General features: G+C 50.4%; 1 protein-coding gene across 5 annotated transcripts in view; it reads right to left on the bottom strand.

Annotated features, from left to right (window-relative positions):
- The window catches only part of nfatc2a (nuclear factor of activated T cells 2a), a 20651-nt gene extending 5653 nt beyond the window's left edge, over positions 1-14998 (bottom strand). The window contains exons 1-10 of one of the 5 annotated variants that reach the window (XM_056591447.1): positions 12897-13580; positions 11388-12396; positions 10957-11125; positions 8304-8506; positions 8001-8173; positions 6148-6288; positions 4066-4121; positions 3797-3929; positions 2694-3476; positions 2080-2160 (exon numbers count right to left, since the gene is read on the bottom strand). In XM_056591447.1, coding sequence (XP_056447422.1) covers positions 2117-2160; positions 2694-3476; positions 3797-3929; positions 4066-4121; positions 6148-6288; positions 8001-8173; positions 8304-8506; positions 10957-11125; positions 11388-12396; positions 12897-13029 — 2844 coding nt within the window. In that variant the 5' untranslated portion in view covers positions 13030-13580 and the 3' untranslated portion in view covers positions 2080-2116. Of the gene's footprint in view, positions 1-2079; positions 2161-2693; positions 3477-3796; positions 3930-4065; positions 4122-6147; positions 6289-8000; positions 8174-8303; positions 8507-10956; positions 11126-11387; positions 12397-12896; positions 13581-14484 lie in introns of those variants that run through there. The other 4 variants (XM_056591448.1, XM_056591457.1, XM_056591445.1 and 1 more) reach the window with 4 other exon arrangements.

Genomic DNA, 14998 nt, shown 5'->3' with positions numbered 1-14998 from the left:
GGCGTTATTCCACCACCACCACCACCACCACCAGCACCCTCACCTCCCCCCCTCCACCACCCAGCTGGGCCCTAGGAGGTCGTGCAGGCCGGGCCCCATGGCGCTCCCTCCGCTCTCTCCCTCTCCTGCTGAACAGGCAGCGGACAGCAGCCAGTGGGCCACAGCCTCAGCCTGGGCCTCGCCTGGCCTTCAGAGGGAAACCAACACAATGGTCTTTGTGATTCCTCAGCCAGCCGCGTGAACGTTGACAGAAAACATGTTCGGAAAAAGCCCCAATGACTTACTGAGGTATTTAACCGATTCAGAACAACCGACGAACCCGGGAGAATTGGACCGGAATGGAAACGTTCATTTGCAGTTTTTGCTTAAACTTGGCACTTTTGCAGTCGTGGGAAAAATTAGATGGACGTGGTAACAAGCCCATGTGTGGGGTAGGAATCAGTGTTTGTGAAGTTGTTTTGACCTAGAAGTAAAGGGCACGACATATCATGAAGCAAATGTACAACTTAGACACGTGACGGACAACCCCCTCAAGGGAAATGACGCCGGTATCGTTTCCCTCATTTCCAACGATTGAAAGGAAGAGAGAAAAAATAACTCTCATTTTCTGCAAAATATCATGTGTTCTTTCCTCTAAATATGCAGTACATTAAGGGGCAGCCCCTCATTTGTTTTTTGAGGCTAAAAGTGTTTCAGTATCAGTCAGCAACGGCACGATATATGGTTTTCATTTCATGATGAAGAGGTGTGTGTTTTCTAAATTTCAACATAGATCTGCTCCACGTTTAATCCTTATGAAGTTAAAAGACTTCCAAGCTACTTCTGGTGGAAAACTTTAGGCCTGCTTCACCTGCCAGCCGACAGCTGACACGGTTCACTTAAACGCATGTACACTGATAGGCCCTCGATTTAAGATCTATCTAATCACACACACACAGGCAATCTCTCGTGAAGTGTATTGGATTTCCGCCCCGACCACCACCACCCCAGCCTACACCTGCTTCGGTTCTGCTCTGTATTGTATGCAACCTGCACAATGGGTTGAAATATCAGATGTATCCCATGGGGGTGGGGGGTTGGATTCCCTGTGGTCAAAGGCTGTACCTGACATCTGCAGGTCATGCTTTAAATCCCACCACGCCCTCAAAGAGAGGAACCACCCTGCTAAACCAAAGCGTCTATACCGTTTTATGCAAAACAGCCACATCAGGCAGCAACCAGGAGGGGATAATGTGGCCTGGCCATCACCCTGTGATCAGTGTGTCTCCCCCTGACCCGACATGCCTGGACCGAGCCCTGCCCGCTCCGAAAACAACCCTGTGTGAATTCACCCCAGCTCCAAAACCCTGTTGCTGTTTACCGTGTAGGGAAACCCTGCATCTACCAGATCCAAAAAACACAAATTCCATTGCTGGCCTCTTTTCTTGGTTTCAATTTTTCCACTGGCCCCCTCCTCTCCAGCCCACCCCCCCCCCACTCCCACCACCACACACCACCCTTCCCTTTTCCTGCGGACCGCCCGCTCCACCCTCCTCCCCGCTATCTTACAGGGATCAGGCTGGGTTTTTCTGGAGGGGCGCAGCTGCAAATGGGAATTTCTAGTGCCAGATTGGCAGAATCCCATGGTCGGAAAAAAAAGCTAATCCTCTGTTGGGTTCCCCCGCAGAACTGGGTGGCGCGGGGCCAAAGGGAGCCCCGGCCAACTACAACAAACACAGAGGCTTTCCCCAGCTCTCCCAGGCAGCCCGGTTCCACTGTGTGACAATGGTTGCCATGGAAGTTGTTTTTCAGTTAATAACAGTGTCAACACATCCAGGCCATCAGGAGAACTGACACCTCTTTTCATTTTTTTGTCGTTGTCTTGTTTTTCGTGTGTCTCTTCTTTCACATCATATTTCAAGAGAAAGTCGAGGCAAAAAGGGGCTGTATGTTTTGACAATGTTCGAAAACGTCCCCCACCCCCTCCTCCCAACCCCCCCATTTTTGAGACAAGCCAACATGTACGGGGGTGGGGAGTTCACCCGTGAACTGACAAATGAGGGGGAAAAAACCTGCAACTCATCAATTGTAAAAACTCACCGATGTGGCTGTTGCGGACGAGAGACTCGATTGACTCTCAGAAGGGGCCATTAGGGCGTAACAAGGTGTAGTTGGGAGGACCTTTGCAAAACAAGGAAAAGATTCAACCTCCTGACTGCGGCTGAACGTGGCCTGACATTAATTCTATCAAGAGGGCAACGGGGTTGACAAGCACAAGTAAAAACATGCGACTCACGAACGTCCTCTGCAAACATTGTTTTAAAGATGTAAGATTGGGTGTTTGTTTTCTTTATTCTTTTTTCCGAGGGACACTATTGGCCACACCGAGGATACGCGGTGAAGCGAAATTGTAAATATCCTTGAATTGTTCTCGGGGAAATGTTTCATCTTTCCTCGACAGTTCTTCGTCCCCTAATCGCCGTTGACATCGCTATCGCAACATATAGCTTCCCTACAGTGACGGACGGCGGCCATAATCAATCCTGGACACTCGGACGGAAAGCAAGGGCAGGAAAAAAAAGAAAAGCTCCACCTACTCTCACTTAACCTCATCAGTAGCACACGCGCGCACGACGACGACGACGACGACGACAACAACACCATCAGAGAGTCACACGCCGCCATGCACACAAAGTAGAGAGGCCCAGACTTACACTCACCGTCATCGAGGTAGGCCTGGTCCAGGTTCTCCTCCTTGACCGCCACCCTCCTCTGGTGGCCGTTCCCCAGGGCCGGGGCCCCCTCCTGGGGTCCCTCCTGGCCCGCCTGCTCGGGGCCAGGGGCCCCGGGGGTAGGGGGGGATCGGACCTTCTGCGGGGGGGCCTTCTGCGTGTACTGGGGCTGGGGCTGGATCACCGTGGCGTAGTGCTGCGGCTGGCCGGCCGCGGGCCCCCCCTGGGCGTGGGGGGACGTGTTGGGCGTGGACTGGGGGGAGTATCCGTCCTCGCCGTAGGTGATGGGCTGCTGGCTGCTGCTGTTGTCGGCCTGAGGGGCGGCGGTGGGCGGGGGGTCCCCCGCCCCTCGGAGCAGAAGGTGGTGGTGTGCGGGGGGGCCGTTGGGGGAGAACTGGATGATGGACGGGTGCTGGCCCGCCGCCAGGTGGGGACCCCCCAGGGGCTGGGACGGAGAGCCGGCGTGGACCAGCACAGAGCGGTGCGGCTCGGGCATCTGCTGGTACAGGCCGGGGCTGCTCAGGCCGGCGGCGTTGATGATGGCGTGACTCTGCAGCTGCTGCTGCTGCTGGTAGCGGGGGTCCTGGGGGGCCCGCCCCCCCTCCAGGCAGGAGGCCAGGCCGGAGACCAGGCCGCTGTCCGGCTGCAGGATGGCCCGGGCGTTGTGGTAGTAGGAGTGGGGGGACAGGCCCAGCATCTGGGGCACGGCGAAGCCCATGTGAGCCGCCTCGTACTCGTCCTGGGGCTCCGTCTTGATGGAGGGCACTGTGGTAAGGGGGTGGGGGGCACGTGGTCATTGGATGGACAGAGAACACAGCCACAGGGCGGACCCTTTGCAAGCAGACCCGCGGATTGGGCTTCATCAGGGGACAGATGCAGCCATCGTTCGTAACCCTGTTTAGTGTCTGCCACGTCTACGTCCTCGGGTAGTATAGAGTATAAAGTGACACTAGTGAGGCTAACACACATTGACCGGGGACAGCGTGCCCCGGTACAGACAAAGAGCAGACTCTAAATGTGTGTTTATCGTGTCGCGCTCGTGTGCTACAGGTAATGATTCAATGTGGTGTCCGTTGAACCGTTACCTGACAACGGGGTGAAGGTGAAATGCTGCGGCTGGCTCCGCTTCCTCTTGCCGTTGATGACGTAGAAGTGGACCTTGACCGAGTGGCAGACGGACAGTTCCCGGTAGGAAGGCACCTCCACAAACAGCAGGTTCTACAGCACAGGGGAGCCATGAGGAGTGGGCTATTATGGTCCACTCGTTTTAGGATCAGACTGTAACTGTGCAGTGGGGTCAGTGAGAAGGGCTTTCTCCGTGAGATATACAGGGACGCGGTGGTTCTCCACTTACTGGCTGACTCTTGTCTTTGTCTACAGTCGCCTCCATCTCCCATATCTGCTGGCCGTCTGTTGGACGGTGAACACAGGGGACAGGGAAGGTCAGCACAGAGCACCGATGATCATTTGAATATGAAATTAATAAAGAGAGAAAGCCTTTTTTTTCCACTACACTCTATATTGAACCTTCACTCGCAATTGAGAATTGTAGAAAAAGCGCTCTTAGCGGCCATTGAATTGATGTCTTGTTCATCCTGTTCAGAAGACGCGTTTCCGTGTGTTGGCAGCGGGAGGGTGGTGGGTGCAGCCACAGACAACTCTTTGTTAGATTAAAGCTAGAGGAGGTCTCCCCGGCTGGCCCTTCCTCTTACACCATGAAGTGCACGGCGTCACATGCATAGAACATTTGCATGTTGCACGTGGACCCACGGCCACCGACTCTATGGGTATCATGTCCTTAATATCGGTAGAGTACAGAACATGGGTGATTGGTTGGATGGTTTGGGTAGCGGGGAGATGACTGAATAGAAGAGTTGATGTCTAGATATGTTACCAGGCTGTGGCCAACCAAACAGTTTTCAGTATTGAGACGGTAAGTATGATAGTGAGTAAATAGTAAACATTTGCGATTTGAAACAACTGCTTTCTGCTGAAGGGATATGGAGATTGGAGATGATGTAAACCGATAGGTTAACCTTTATTCAGTTTCAAATTCACTTCCCAACAGTTTAGTTCTGCTTTATAGCAATGTAGCGCTCTACCACCTACAGAGTGCTACATTTAGGGAAGAGAGTTCAGGCTAGGGGGCAAAATATAGGTCTATTATGTATGAACTGCCTGTGTAATATGAAATCGACTGTAAAAACTGTAAGATTGTGTTTTGTAAGCATATCTGTTGGGCTGCATACAATACATATGCAAAACAGGGTAACTTTAGTTCATCCATTTCTTATGAATGTTTTCCTCACATATTTTTCAATATAGCTATATAGATATAAAGAATGCTTGTAAATTCCAAATGCCTTTGACATACAGCAGGACTGAAAGTGCACAGAGTTAGCTGTGAAGCCCTTACTCCAACACGGCTGAAAGTGCACAGTCTGTTAAAGTGAGTGGAAATCACTCTGTCCAACATGGCTGAGAGTGCACAGTCTGACAAAGTGAGTGGGAAGCACTCTGTCCAACATGGCTGAGAGTTTGAAAGGTAGGTGGGAAACTATGCACAACCAATTGAAAAACACTGAAATGAGTCAGCAAGCAAACGAAGGGGATTCCAAAAAATCCCTCCTTCATCTTATTTCTACTTTTATGATCAATTTGCTCAGTTTTCCCAAAACAGAAGTTGATGACCAATGCTTTCTTGGCGCCCGTGTTTGTTGTGCATTTAGTTGCAACTCGACTCCATGGGGACTAGGTGGATGGAGTGGAGTGGTGGAGTATGTGTGTGTGTGTGTGTGTGTGTGTGTGTGTGTGTGTGTGTGTGTGTGTAGTGGGGGGACGGGGGGCCGGACGGAGGGGAGGGGGGTGATGTTGGAGCCAGCCGTTAGGGGCTGCTGGGAGCTGTGGAGGCTGTGCTTGGCTGAGGGTAAACCTTCCCCTGAACACGGAGCCAGGGGAGCCCCAGCCGGGCGCAGCTGTCTCCCATTCAAAGGGCCTTCACAGCTGCCCTGGTGCAGAGCGCATGTGTCATACACAGACTCTCCAAAACAATAGCAATCCCACAGTCATTTTTTTCTCTACCGGTGTTTAATTGTCTGTGTTAATCTGCTCTGCGTTGTGGTGCGATGGCAGGGAACCCAGGAAAAACGTGAGGGGGGACGGGGGACGGGGGGGACGGGGACGTTGTAGTCTCAGTAGCACTCCGAGAGCCAGCGATGTTTACGAGCCAAGGGCTATTCTCTCTGACAGCCCTGGAGCCGGTGAGTCATGACACCATATGCTTTGAGAAGGTCTCATCGCGCTGCCGCTGCTCACCAATATAAAGTTTGGTTTATAGCAACCAAAGGTGAATCACTAAGGGAAGGATTTCCCGAAGTTGGGGGAATAAAGACGTGCAGCGTTAAAGTGGTCAGGGGATCCCTATGCTACTGCTCACCTTGGGTTTTCTCCATGAAGATCACCCTGGAGTCGGAGCTGAAGTTCTGCCCCGTCAGGATCATCTGCTGGCCCCCCAGGACGGAGCAGCCGTCCATATCCTGCTTCTCCACTAGAGGGAGCTCATGGGCCGAGCGCTGGGCTGAAGCCGAAAAGGAGGGAGACACAGTAGAAGAAGAAATAAGAGACAGTCTATGGCCCTGCCATGATTTTGAAGGCTGACACACACATTATTACCAGAATATTACATCACCATGATTATATGTAGGTTATAAGTATTATTTTTTTAGAATCAACAAGATGCATTACACGGAACAATTCATCAATTGTAAATCAAATCATAAATGGAACCAATTATATTAGCAACCTGTCAGGATTATGGACTCAATCCAACAAATTGTCACCGCACACCCTGCGTAGCCTAAAGGACACCCAACCAGTTTTCCCCCGCACACTGGTGGGAAACCAGGCGATTAAAAACGACGGAATGGTAAATGTTGAATATAAACTATGCAGATAGGAGATTGTTGTCAATTAACAACAATAGAGGATCGTTGAGCTGTTCCTAATAAATCAAAGCTCTTCCTTGCAGGCAGAAGCGTTTAAAATCAACACCAACGCAGCCTGAGCTACACAGAAAGTTGTGCATCATGTTTATGCTTATTCTGGCTCGACGCGCGCACGGTACACCTGTTCTGCAACAAAATAATAAAATCCGAAAAACACACCACCGCTTGTGTTGTCACTTCGCATCACTTGTCAGCTCAGGTGCCATTCGTTACCCACTGGAGCGGGAGCTGAGGAGTTGGCAAACATTCGTGTGACCTTTGCGCAGGTTTGTTGGGCCTACTACCGTGTGAGTCAACAAAACAACGAGGCGGACATGACGAGAGACCATCGTCTCTCCGTTTGCTTATCGGCCCGGCCCCGGCAGATGTGCTGCAGGGAGTGAGGCTGCACACGACGCAGGTTCACGCTTGATTGTATTTTTACTGACTGCACTGGATCGGATGTTCGTCTGATGGTAATATCCTGGTGGGAGATAGGACGGCAGTAACTGACTGCGCTGCACTATCTACCGAGGGAAATTACATCGCCCATGTTCTGTCACCAGGACTTTAGTGTGCGGTGGATGTGCAGAGCATTGTTTGGTTGACGAGCGAGTGGCGTAAGGCTTAATAAAGGGCCTTGTTTGACTTTGATTAGGTGCCTAATAAACATGTGTGTACTTCCTCACTGATCTTTGGTGAACCAAACGCACCCGTGATCCGTGTGCACATAGTCAGACTGCTTGGTGATGAGCTTCTATGTGCATGTGCACATGTTGCACACACCCACACAGAAACACACACACACACACACACACACACACACACACAAGCACTCACACGCACATACACACACACACACACACACATGCACTGACATGCACACATGCACAAAAACACTCGCTCACCCACACTCACAGACACACACACACACACACACACACACACACACACACACAAGCACACACACACACACACACACACACACACACACATACACACACAAACACCCACACAAACATGCTCACAGCCATGCATTCACCTACAGACAAACACACAAAGACATAGAATCATACAGACATGCACGCTGCAGCCTGCCAATCAAGACACAACAACCCCAACTCACCAAACATATTACTCAGCAACAGAATTTCTCCAAACTCACTGGACATGCAAAAGGCCCTTAAACGCTTGCAAGAAGCCTGACCAATGCCTTGCCCTTAAAACCTCAGCATAAAGCCCTGCCAGTCCTAATCTATGTGTGTGTGCGTGTGTGTGTGTAATGTATATGACGTGTCTTGCTTACAGCACTCTATGGGATGTGAGGCGGCCTGCAGTGAGATGTGCTGCCCTCCAGGTTGAGGGATGTGGACTCGGAACACCAGGCGCACGCGGGTGTTCTTCCGCCCGATGTCCGTCTCCCCTTTCCTCAGTTCGATGTCGGCGTTCCTGAGCTTCAGAATTCCGGCGCAGTCGATTCTGTGAAGTAAAAAAACGTAAACACGTCATGTCAAAATAACGTCCTGTTAAAAAAAAAAAATGTAGATGGCCGGATGCTAGGCTCGGATCTCGGTGCAATTCTGAAGCTATGCATGAGGAAAACGCTCACATGGCTTTCATGTTGTTCTTTGGCTCCAGGGGGATCTCCAGGACTTTGGTGCCGTTGACTACCTTCTCTAGGCTGGTGGTGGTGACCGTCTTGCCCGTGATGCGGTGGACCTGGTAGAAGGCATGCGGCTTCAGGATGCGCTCGTCTGCTGTGCCGATGAAGATCTGCAGGCCGAGGGGCTCCTTGCCTTTGTAGCCGTGCAGCTGTCGAGTCAAAACGAGGAGTGTAGGTTACTGGGACAGCTCTGCACACGAATGCAGACACAATCACTCTGCTCGCTGTCTGTTTCTCAGTTCCTGAAGGCAATCCTTTGTTGCTTATTCTCGTGATCGATTCAAACTATTTGGAAAGTGTTGAGTGGTTAGTAAGTGAACTTGATTAAGCCAGAACTATTGACAAGTTATTACATTTAAGGCAACCTCATTGGGCTCAGAATAACATCTAATAATAAAAAATAACATTCTGCAGCATAGCTTATTATATCGCGATATAGCTTATATAGTCTTTTCCTTCTGTTACAGCATGCATGGACTGAGTATCGAAAACGGGAACCACCCTCTCCTGAAGTTAATGACAGATTGACAAAAGCTTTGTGGAGGGACACACTTTAACACATGGCAGACACAAAGAGCCGTGAATGGATTGCACCTGCAATTGAAGTGGGCGTGTGTGTAAGTGAGTGTGTGTGTGTGTGTGTGTGTGTGTGTGTGTGTGTGTGTGTGTGTGTGTGTGTGTGTGTGTGTGTGTGTGTGTGTGTGTGTGTGTGTGTGTGTGTGTGTGTGTGTGTGCTTATGTGTTTGTGGTGGTTGGTGGTTTTGGGGCTTGTACAGTGTTCAGTAAGTTCAGTGACTTTGCATATGAGCAAGTAAGAGAGAGAGAGAGAGCGGGAAAGAGGGGGAGAGGCACTGACACGAAACCTGAGACCAATGACTGAGGAAATGTGCAGAAACCACAGCAGTCGTACCTGCATGTAGAACACGATTTTAAAAAAAAGAAACAATGGCAGTGAAGTGACTGAACCGTGTTCATCATCAAACTAAAAAATGTAATTATATTATTTATTCTTAACTTAACCTTAATCTTTGTTCTAAAACACTATAGTAAATAGCAAGTTTGTCTCTTCCACTCAAACCATAATGTTTACATTGCAGCGACCATGACCAGCTGACAAATAAGGAGTTAGAAGAAAAAAAAGGGGGGGAAAAAACACTATGGCAAAATGGCCTGCAGAACCACTGAAGTAGAGGAAGTTCGCCGTAAACACGCCACGGGCCATGTGAACAGGTGGTTGTCATGGCGCCGGGGGCAGTGATGATGAGTCATGAGCAGGAGAGGGCTAGGAAAAGTAAAGTGGAGTATTGGAGTCTCAGGGAGAGAGAGGGAAAGAAAGAGAGAGCTAGAGGGAAAGCATGGGAAATATATATATATAGAGAGAGAGAGAGAGAGAGAGAGAGAGAGAGAGAGAGAGAGAGAGAGAGAGAGAGAGAGAGAGAGAGAGAGAGGAGAGAGAGAGAGAGAGAGAGAGAGAGAGAGAGAGAGAGAGAGAGAGAGAGAGAGAGAGAGAGAGAGAGAGAGAGAGAAGATGGTTCGAGAGGTGGTGGTATGGGGGTGGAGGGAGGGGGGTTGAATGAAGGAAGAGGAAAAAGTAGTTTAAGAGTGTGTATGTGTGTGTGTGTGTGTGTGTGTGTGTGTGTGTGTGTGTGTGTGTGTGTGTGTGTGTGTGTGTGTGTGTGTGTGTGTGTGTGTGTGTTGGGGTTAGTAATGTCTAGCCAGACCGTGTCTATCTGAATGGCCCTGACAAACCAGGCGAGACTGAGGTCAGGTTGGGTATTAATAGAGGGTCAGAAATAAAAATTATTTTGCCTTTAACCCCACATTATATTCAAGACAAGGAATCCAATTCAAACAGGGAACTAATGACCTCCGTCACACGCAAATAGGGAGGCCTCCGCAAGATGTTGTCATGGTAACACAGACACAAAAAATAAATAAATAAAAAACAGATGTGAAACCATAAATGAAGTCCAACAGTAAGCAGTATCCGTATCAACATCGATGGTAAACAACTCTAGCCTTGAGTGTTGAGATGGGCCTAGCATAGTAGAGGAAGGCTCCGATGAACACGGGTGTGCCTGTGGTTTGAAGCCATGAGACTGAGGGAGGGTGACTGCATTGTTTTAAGCCGACAAATACTATTTCAAGTCAGATTGTCAACCTAAAAACAACAACACCACCCTCGAGTGTGTGCTGTTCAGCTCTATTTTATTTGGCTTTGAATAAGGACCCCGATTGACCGGTCATGTCACATGATGCACCTGGCGTGGTCTATGCGTGTGAGGGCCCAAACACAGGCGGTCAAAGTAACCTGCGGAGCAATTCTCAAACACGTGTCTGCAAGACAGAGGCCCCGGCAGCCGCTGTATAATGACTAGGAAATACCATCCCATGGAAACCATGGCACACAAGGGGAGAGAGAGAGGAGACCGCCCAGAGCTGCCAATACACCGCCAGCAGCGATCCCTGTATCCACAGTCACACGGGTGATACAACGCGTAACATGAGGAGGTTCCTAAGCCGTACAAAGGATACACAAAAGGAAATTCCGTTTGTGTTTTTTTTCATTCACGCAATCCCAGAATCATGGGGTTCTCACCTGGACGACGGGATGCCCGCCGGTGGGGGCTTTGACGGCCCCCCGGCTGCCCTCCGTCTCGTAGTGGGCCCGGTGATGGGGCTTGGGCTGCACGTCGATGTGCAGCTCGTAGTGCTCCGTGTGGTTGGGCATGGGCCACTCCAGGGGAGGGAGGGACGCCAGCGGGATGCTGCGGAGGGACAACCCAGGACACTCAAAGGAGGGGATGACGTTAACGCATGACATGCATGCACACACACGCGCACACACACACACACACACACACAGATGTAATACTACCATACATACGTATAACGTACACTGATGTAATTATATCTGCATATTTACAATTTATTCATGATCCTTATATTGTAATTGCTAAGTGAGACACCGGATCACGGCCCCACCAGGGGAGCGGTGTTGACACCTCATTCGGCGGTTGTTTTGTGTACCTGCATAGGCTGGACACCAGAGGTTTGGGCCAGATGGGCGGCATGACGAAGAAGGGCTCCGAGCCGGGCCTGGACTTCATGTCCTGGTCGCAGGACACCAGGTAGTTCCCCTCCACGTGGTTCTCAGGGTACAGGGTGTACACCTGGTTGTGGTTGGCCGTCCTCACGATCTTACTGGGCACCAGGCCGGGCTGTCCGGGGGCGAAGCAGTTCACCACGTTGGCGATGGGGCTGCCGTGGTGGTGGTGGTGGAGGTGGTGCTGGTGGAGGTGGGCGTTGGGGCCGTAGTGGGCCCCGATGTTGTACTCTTCGTGAGTGGTGTGCGACGGGGAGGGGCTGCGGGAGCGGTGTCCCGGGATCAGACCCTGGTTGCGGCACATGTCGTAGGTGCGCTTCCCTTGCGGCGACACCGAGCGTGAGTCGGGCCTGGGGGACGGCGAGCGGGGCCCCCCGGGGCCCCCGTCCTCGGCCAGGCTGGTGTGGGGGGAGGTGCCCGGGGAGGTGCGCGGGGAGCCCCCGGTGTGGATGCTCTGCAGGCGGGGGCAGAGGTCAGCGGCGGTCTGCCCGCTGCCCGGCGACACGCAGGGGGACGCGAAGGGGGAGTAGCTCTCCGAGTGCCAGCTGGTGGAGGAGTTGCTGCTGGCGGGGCTCAGGCACTGGGGCTCCCGGTAGGACTGGCTCTCGTGGCCGGGCACGGTCAGCGTGGGCCGGGGGCTGGTGTTCAGGGGGTGGTTCTGCAGGGAGTCCCTGACATGGTTGTAGTGCTCGCGGGAGGGCGTGATCTCGATGCGGGGGCTCAGAGCCAGGCCGCTGGGGCGCTGCTGGTGGTGCTGGTGGTGGTCCAGGTAGCTCCGGGAGAGCTCCTGGGCGTCGTAGCCTGCGAGGACCTGCACGGCGTGGCCCCCGTAGGACGGGCTGCAGGGCTTGATGCCGTAGGGGGCTTCCTCCAGGGGGAAGGCCTGCTCAGACTCTGGGCTGAGGAGCTTTTGGGCCGTGAGGTTCGGGTCACCTGGGGTGGATAAGTGGGAACAGAGTGAACAACACGCAAGATACAGTTTAAAATACTTGCCTATTTTACTGATTATCACATCATGGTCACCACATCATACTATCAGCAGTCAGTAATGAGCAGTTCATCATTTGTATCGGTCCATTTATTAATTTTGTTATTACTAGTAGTATTAGTATCATTGCTGTGATTCCAACATTGTTATTCCACTTGATGCACCATAGAGGGATCAACATATACAGATTAATCTTTCTAGAATAACCCTTAGGGGCTACATTACAAGAGTTGTAGACTAAAATCTCGATTAAAAAAAGGGCAGCGATGCCAACACTTAAACAAATACATCATCAAATGTGTAATATTTGGATTACACATGTCAAATTAACTTTCACATGTAAATACTATTTATATTAAATAGTAGCCTTATTAACCTGTGCGAGACATTAAGTAGGCATGGGGATTATTTGGCATGGCATCCCGCTTTCAAAAGCCACACCAACCTTGTTTTCCTCCTGCAAAATCGTCACTAGGAGGTTCGTATTCAAACAAATATTCGAACTGCAAATCCTCGTCAGGGTAGTTCATTTTGCTCAGGTCCTCCGCAGCCTCGGTTTCGTCGTAAAAATATGTCATTTGTCTTATTTAGCGGTTTCCCAGTTCAGGCGATAAGAAAATATAACACTTGCGACGTCCCTAACAGAGGCCATGCGACGAGCGAGGGAGAGACTCTGGTGTCGAGATGAGATGCATTGAAGGGGGAACCTGTTCACTTGTTGCTGTAGTTGAATATGGAAGCAAGTGATGCAACAGCCAGCGCTCAGGAACAGCAGGGCGAAGAAAGCACAAAAGTTTCCTTCTTGCATTTTCTCACTTTAGTCAAAAGTTGAAGGCTGGAGTGTATATTCTTATCACCGTGGCTTTATTTCGTGAATGTTTTAATGGGTTAGTTGTTTTATAATTTGACTTCAACATAGGCACCTTTTAAGTGAATGGACAGCTTCTCTTTTGACTTACTGCTGCCCCCGGGTGTTTGACATGTGGCAATTACGCAATAGATGTAGGCCTATAAAAATGTACCATGTGTGTTTGTGCATTGAAGTGGGCGTGTGTGTGTGTGTGTGTGTGTGTGTGTGTGTGTGTGTGTGTGTGTGTGTGTGTGTGTGTGTGTGTGTGTGTGTGTGTGTGTGTGTGTGTGTGTGTGTGTGTGTGCGTGCGTGCGTGTGTGCGTGTGTGTGCGTGCGTGCGTGTGTGTGTGTGTGTGTGTGTGAGAGAGAGAGAGAGAGAGAGGTAGGGGGGATAGTGCGTTCGCGCGTGTGCTTGTGCGTGTGCGCGGCGCGCGCAATGATAGATGCGCTCTATTTTTTACACACTGGACATAATTAATGAGTTGAAATGCCTTAAGGATCACGCCTATCAAGATCGGCTATTCCCCTCCTTCCACCCAGACTGATAGATAGCAGCCTGTACCAGCGGATGGGCCCTGACAGGGGCGTCCACAGGAATAGCCCCGACCCAGAGGTAATATGCTCAGTCAACAAAATAGGCAAGGTCCATCTGATGTTTTTGAGACCTATACAATGCAGCCTATAGTTGTTTAGGTTAAAATACATTAATCAAAACGAAATGAATCTAGATGCAGTACAGATCCCTAGACGCAGTCGGTGGCTATAGGTTATTATAATTCCATGAGATCATTTGCTCCACTTTTTTTTTTATAAATGGGCAACGCTGGTTTATCATCTCGCTTATACTAATGGGCCGCGTTGTGTTCGGTTGTAGGCTTCGGTTGTAGTGACGTAGTTAGCTGTTATTTGTAGCCTTAAACGGCGACGTGTTTCCCGTTCCTCCCCACGAGCCCCTGCCCGCCGCCGTTGGCATGCGCGCGCGGATATTACCGCCCGAAATACTGTGCTGCTAATGTGTGCCCTTCTATTTGGCATTTTTCTTAAGATTAAAGTATTTCTTTTTAGGAAAACACGTTATAGTTACACTTAGGAACATCACACATTAAAAAAAGAAGTCTGTTAAAAATCAAATGTAATGATTACCAGATAATCATTCACACGTCACCACGCGCGGCATCCATACCTTGATCCATGGACCTCATCGCGTGGTACTGGGGCAGTCTCCAAGCCTCCTTGAACATTTGACGGGGAAAAGTTGTAAAACCTAAAAAAAAAAGTTGAAAAATGATCTTCCTCTTGTAACCATAACAGTTCAGACCTCCTTCGTCTGGGAAAAAATAAAAAACTAGGTGAAACACTCCTTTGGTTTGTTCAGGAAATTGAGCTGTAAAGTTAGGCTGCTGTAGACGCAACTCTTGTCTTTATAATGGTCAAAAGTATGAAGCTGCATCGGCGTCTATCGCAGGCGGTTATGGTATGAAGAACCTTTCCTAGCTCTAAGGATTACTTGAGTATCAAGAGCGGCTTCCTTCCCCGCTCTTGGTGTTTATAATGGTCCAATGCTGTAAAATAACGGGATTCCCTCTGTGTTTCCTCCTGTTTATGCGCTTTGCCATGGAAACCTGGAGCCGGTCCATGTTGGAGACTCAGGGCTTTCCTGCAAAGCCCACACTCAGGAATCCATGACGTCTCCGGCT

This window comes from Gadus chalcogrammus, chromosome 1, assembly GCF_026213295.1.
Source record: "Gadus chalcogrammus isolate NIFS_2021 chromosome 1, NIFS_Gcha_1.0, whole genome shotgun sequence".
Classification (NCBI taxonomy): domain Eukaryota; kingdom Metazoa; phylum Chordata; class Actinopteri; order Gadiformes; family Gadidae; genus Gadus; species Gadus chalcogrammus.
This window is presented reverse-complemented; position numbering and strand designations above follow the sequence as displayed.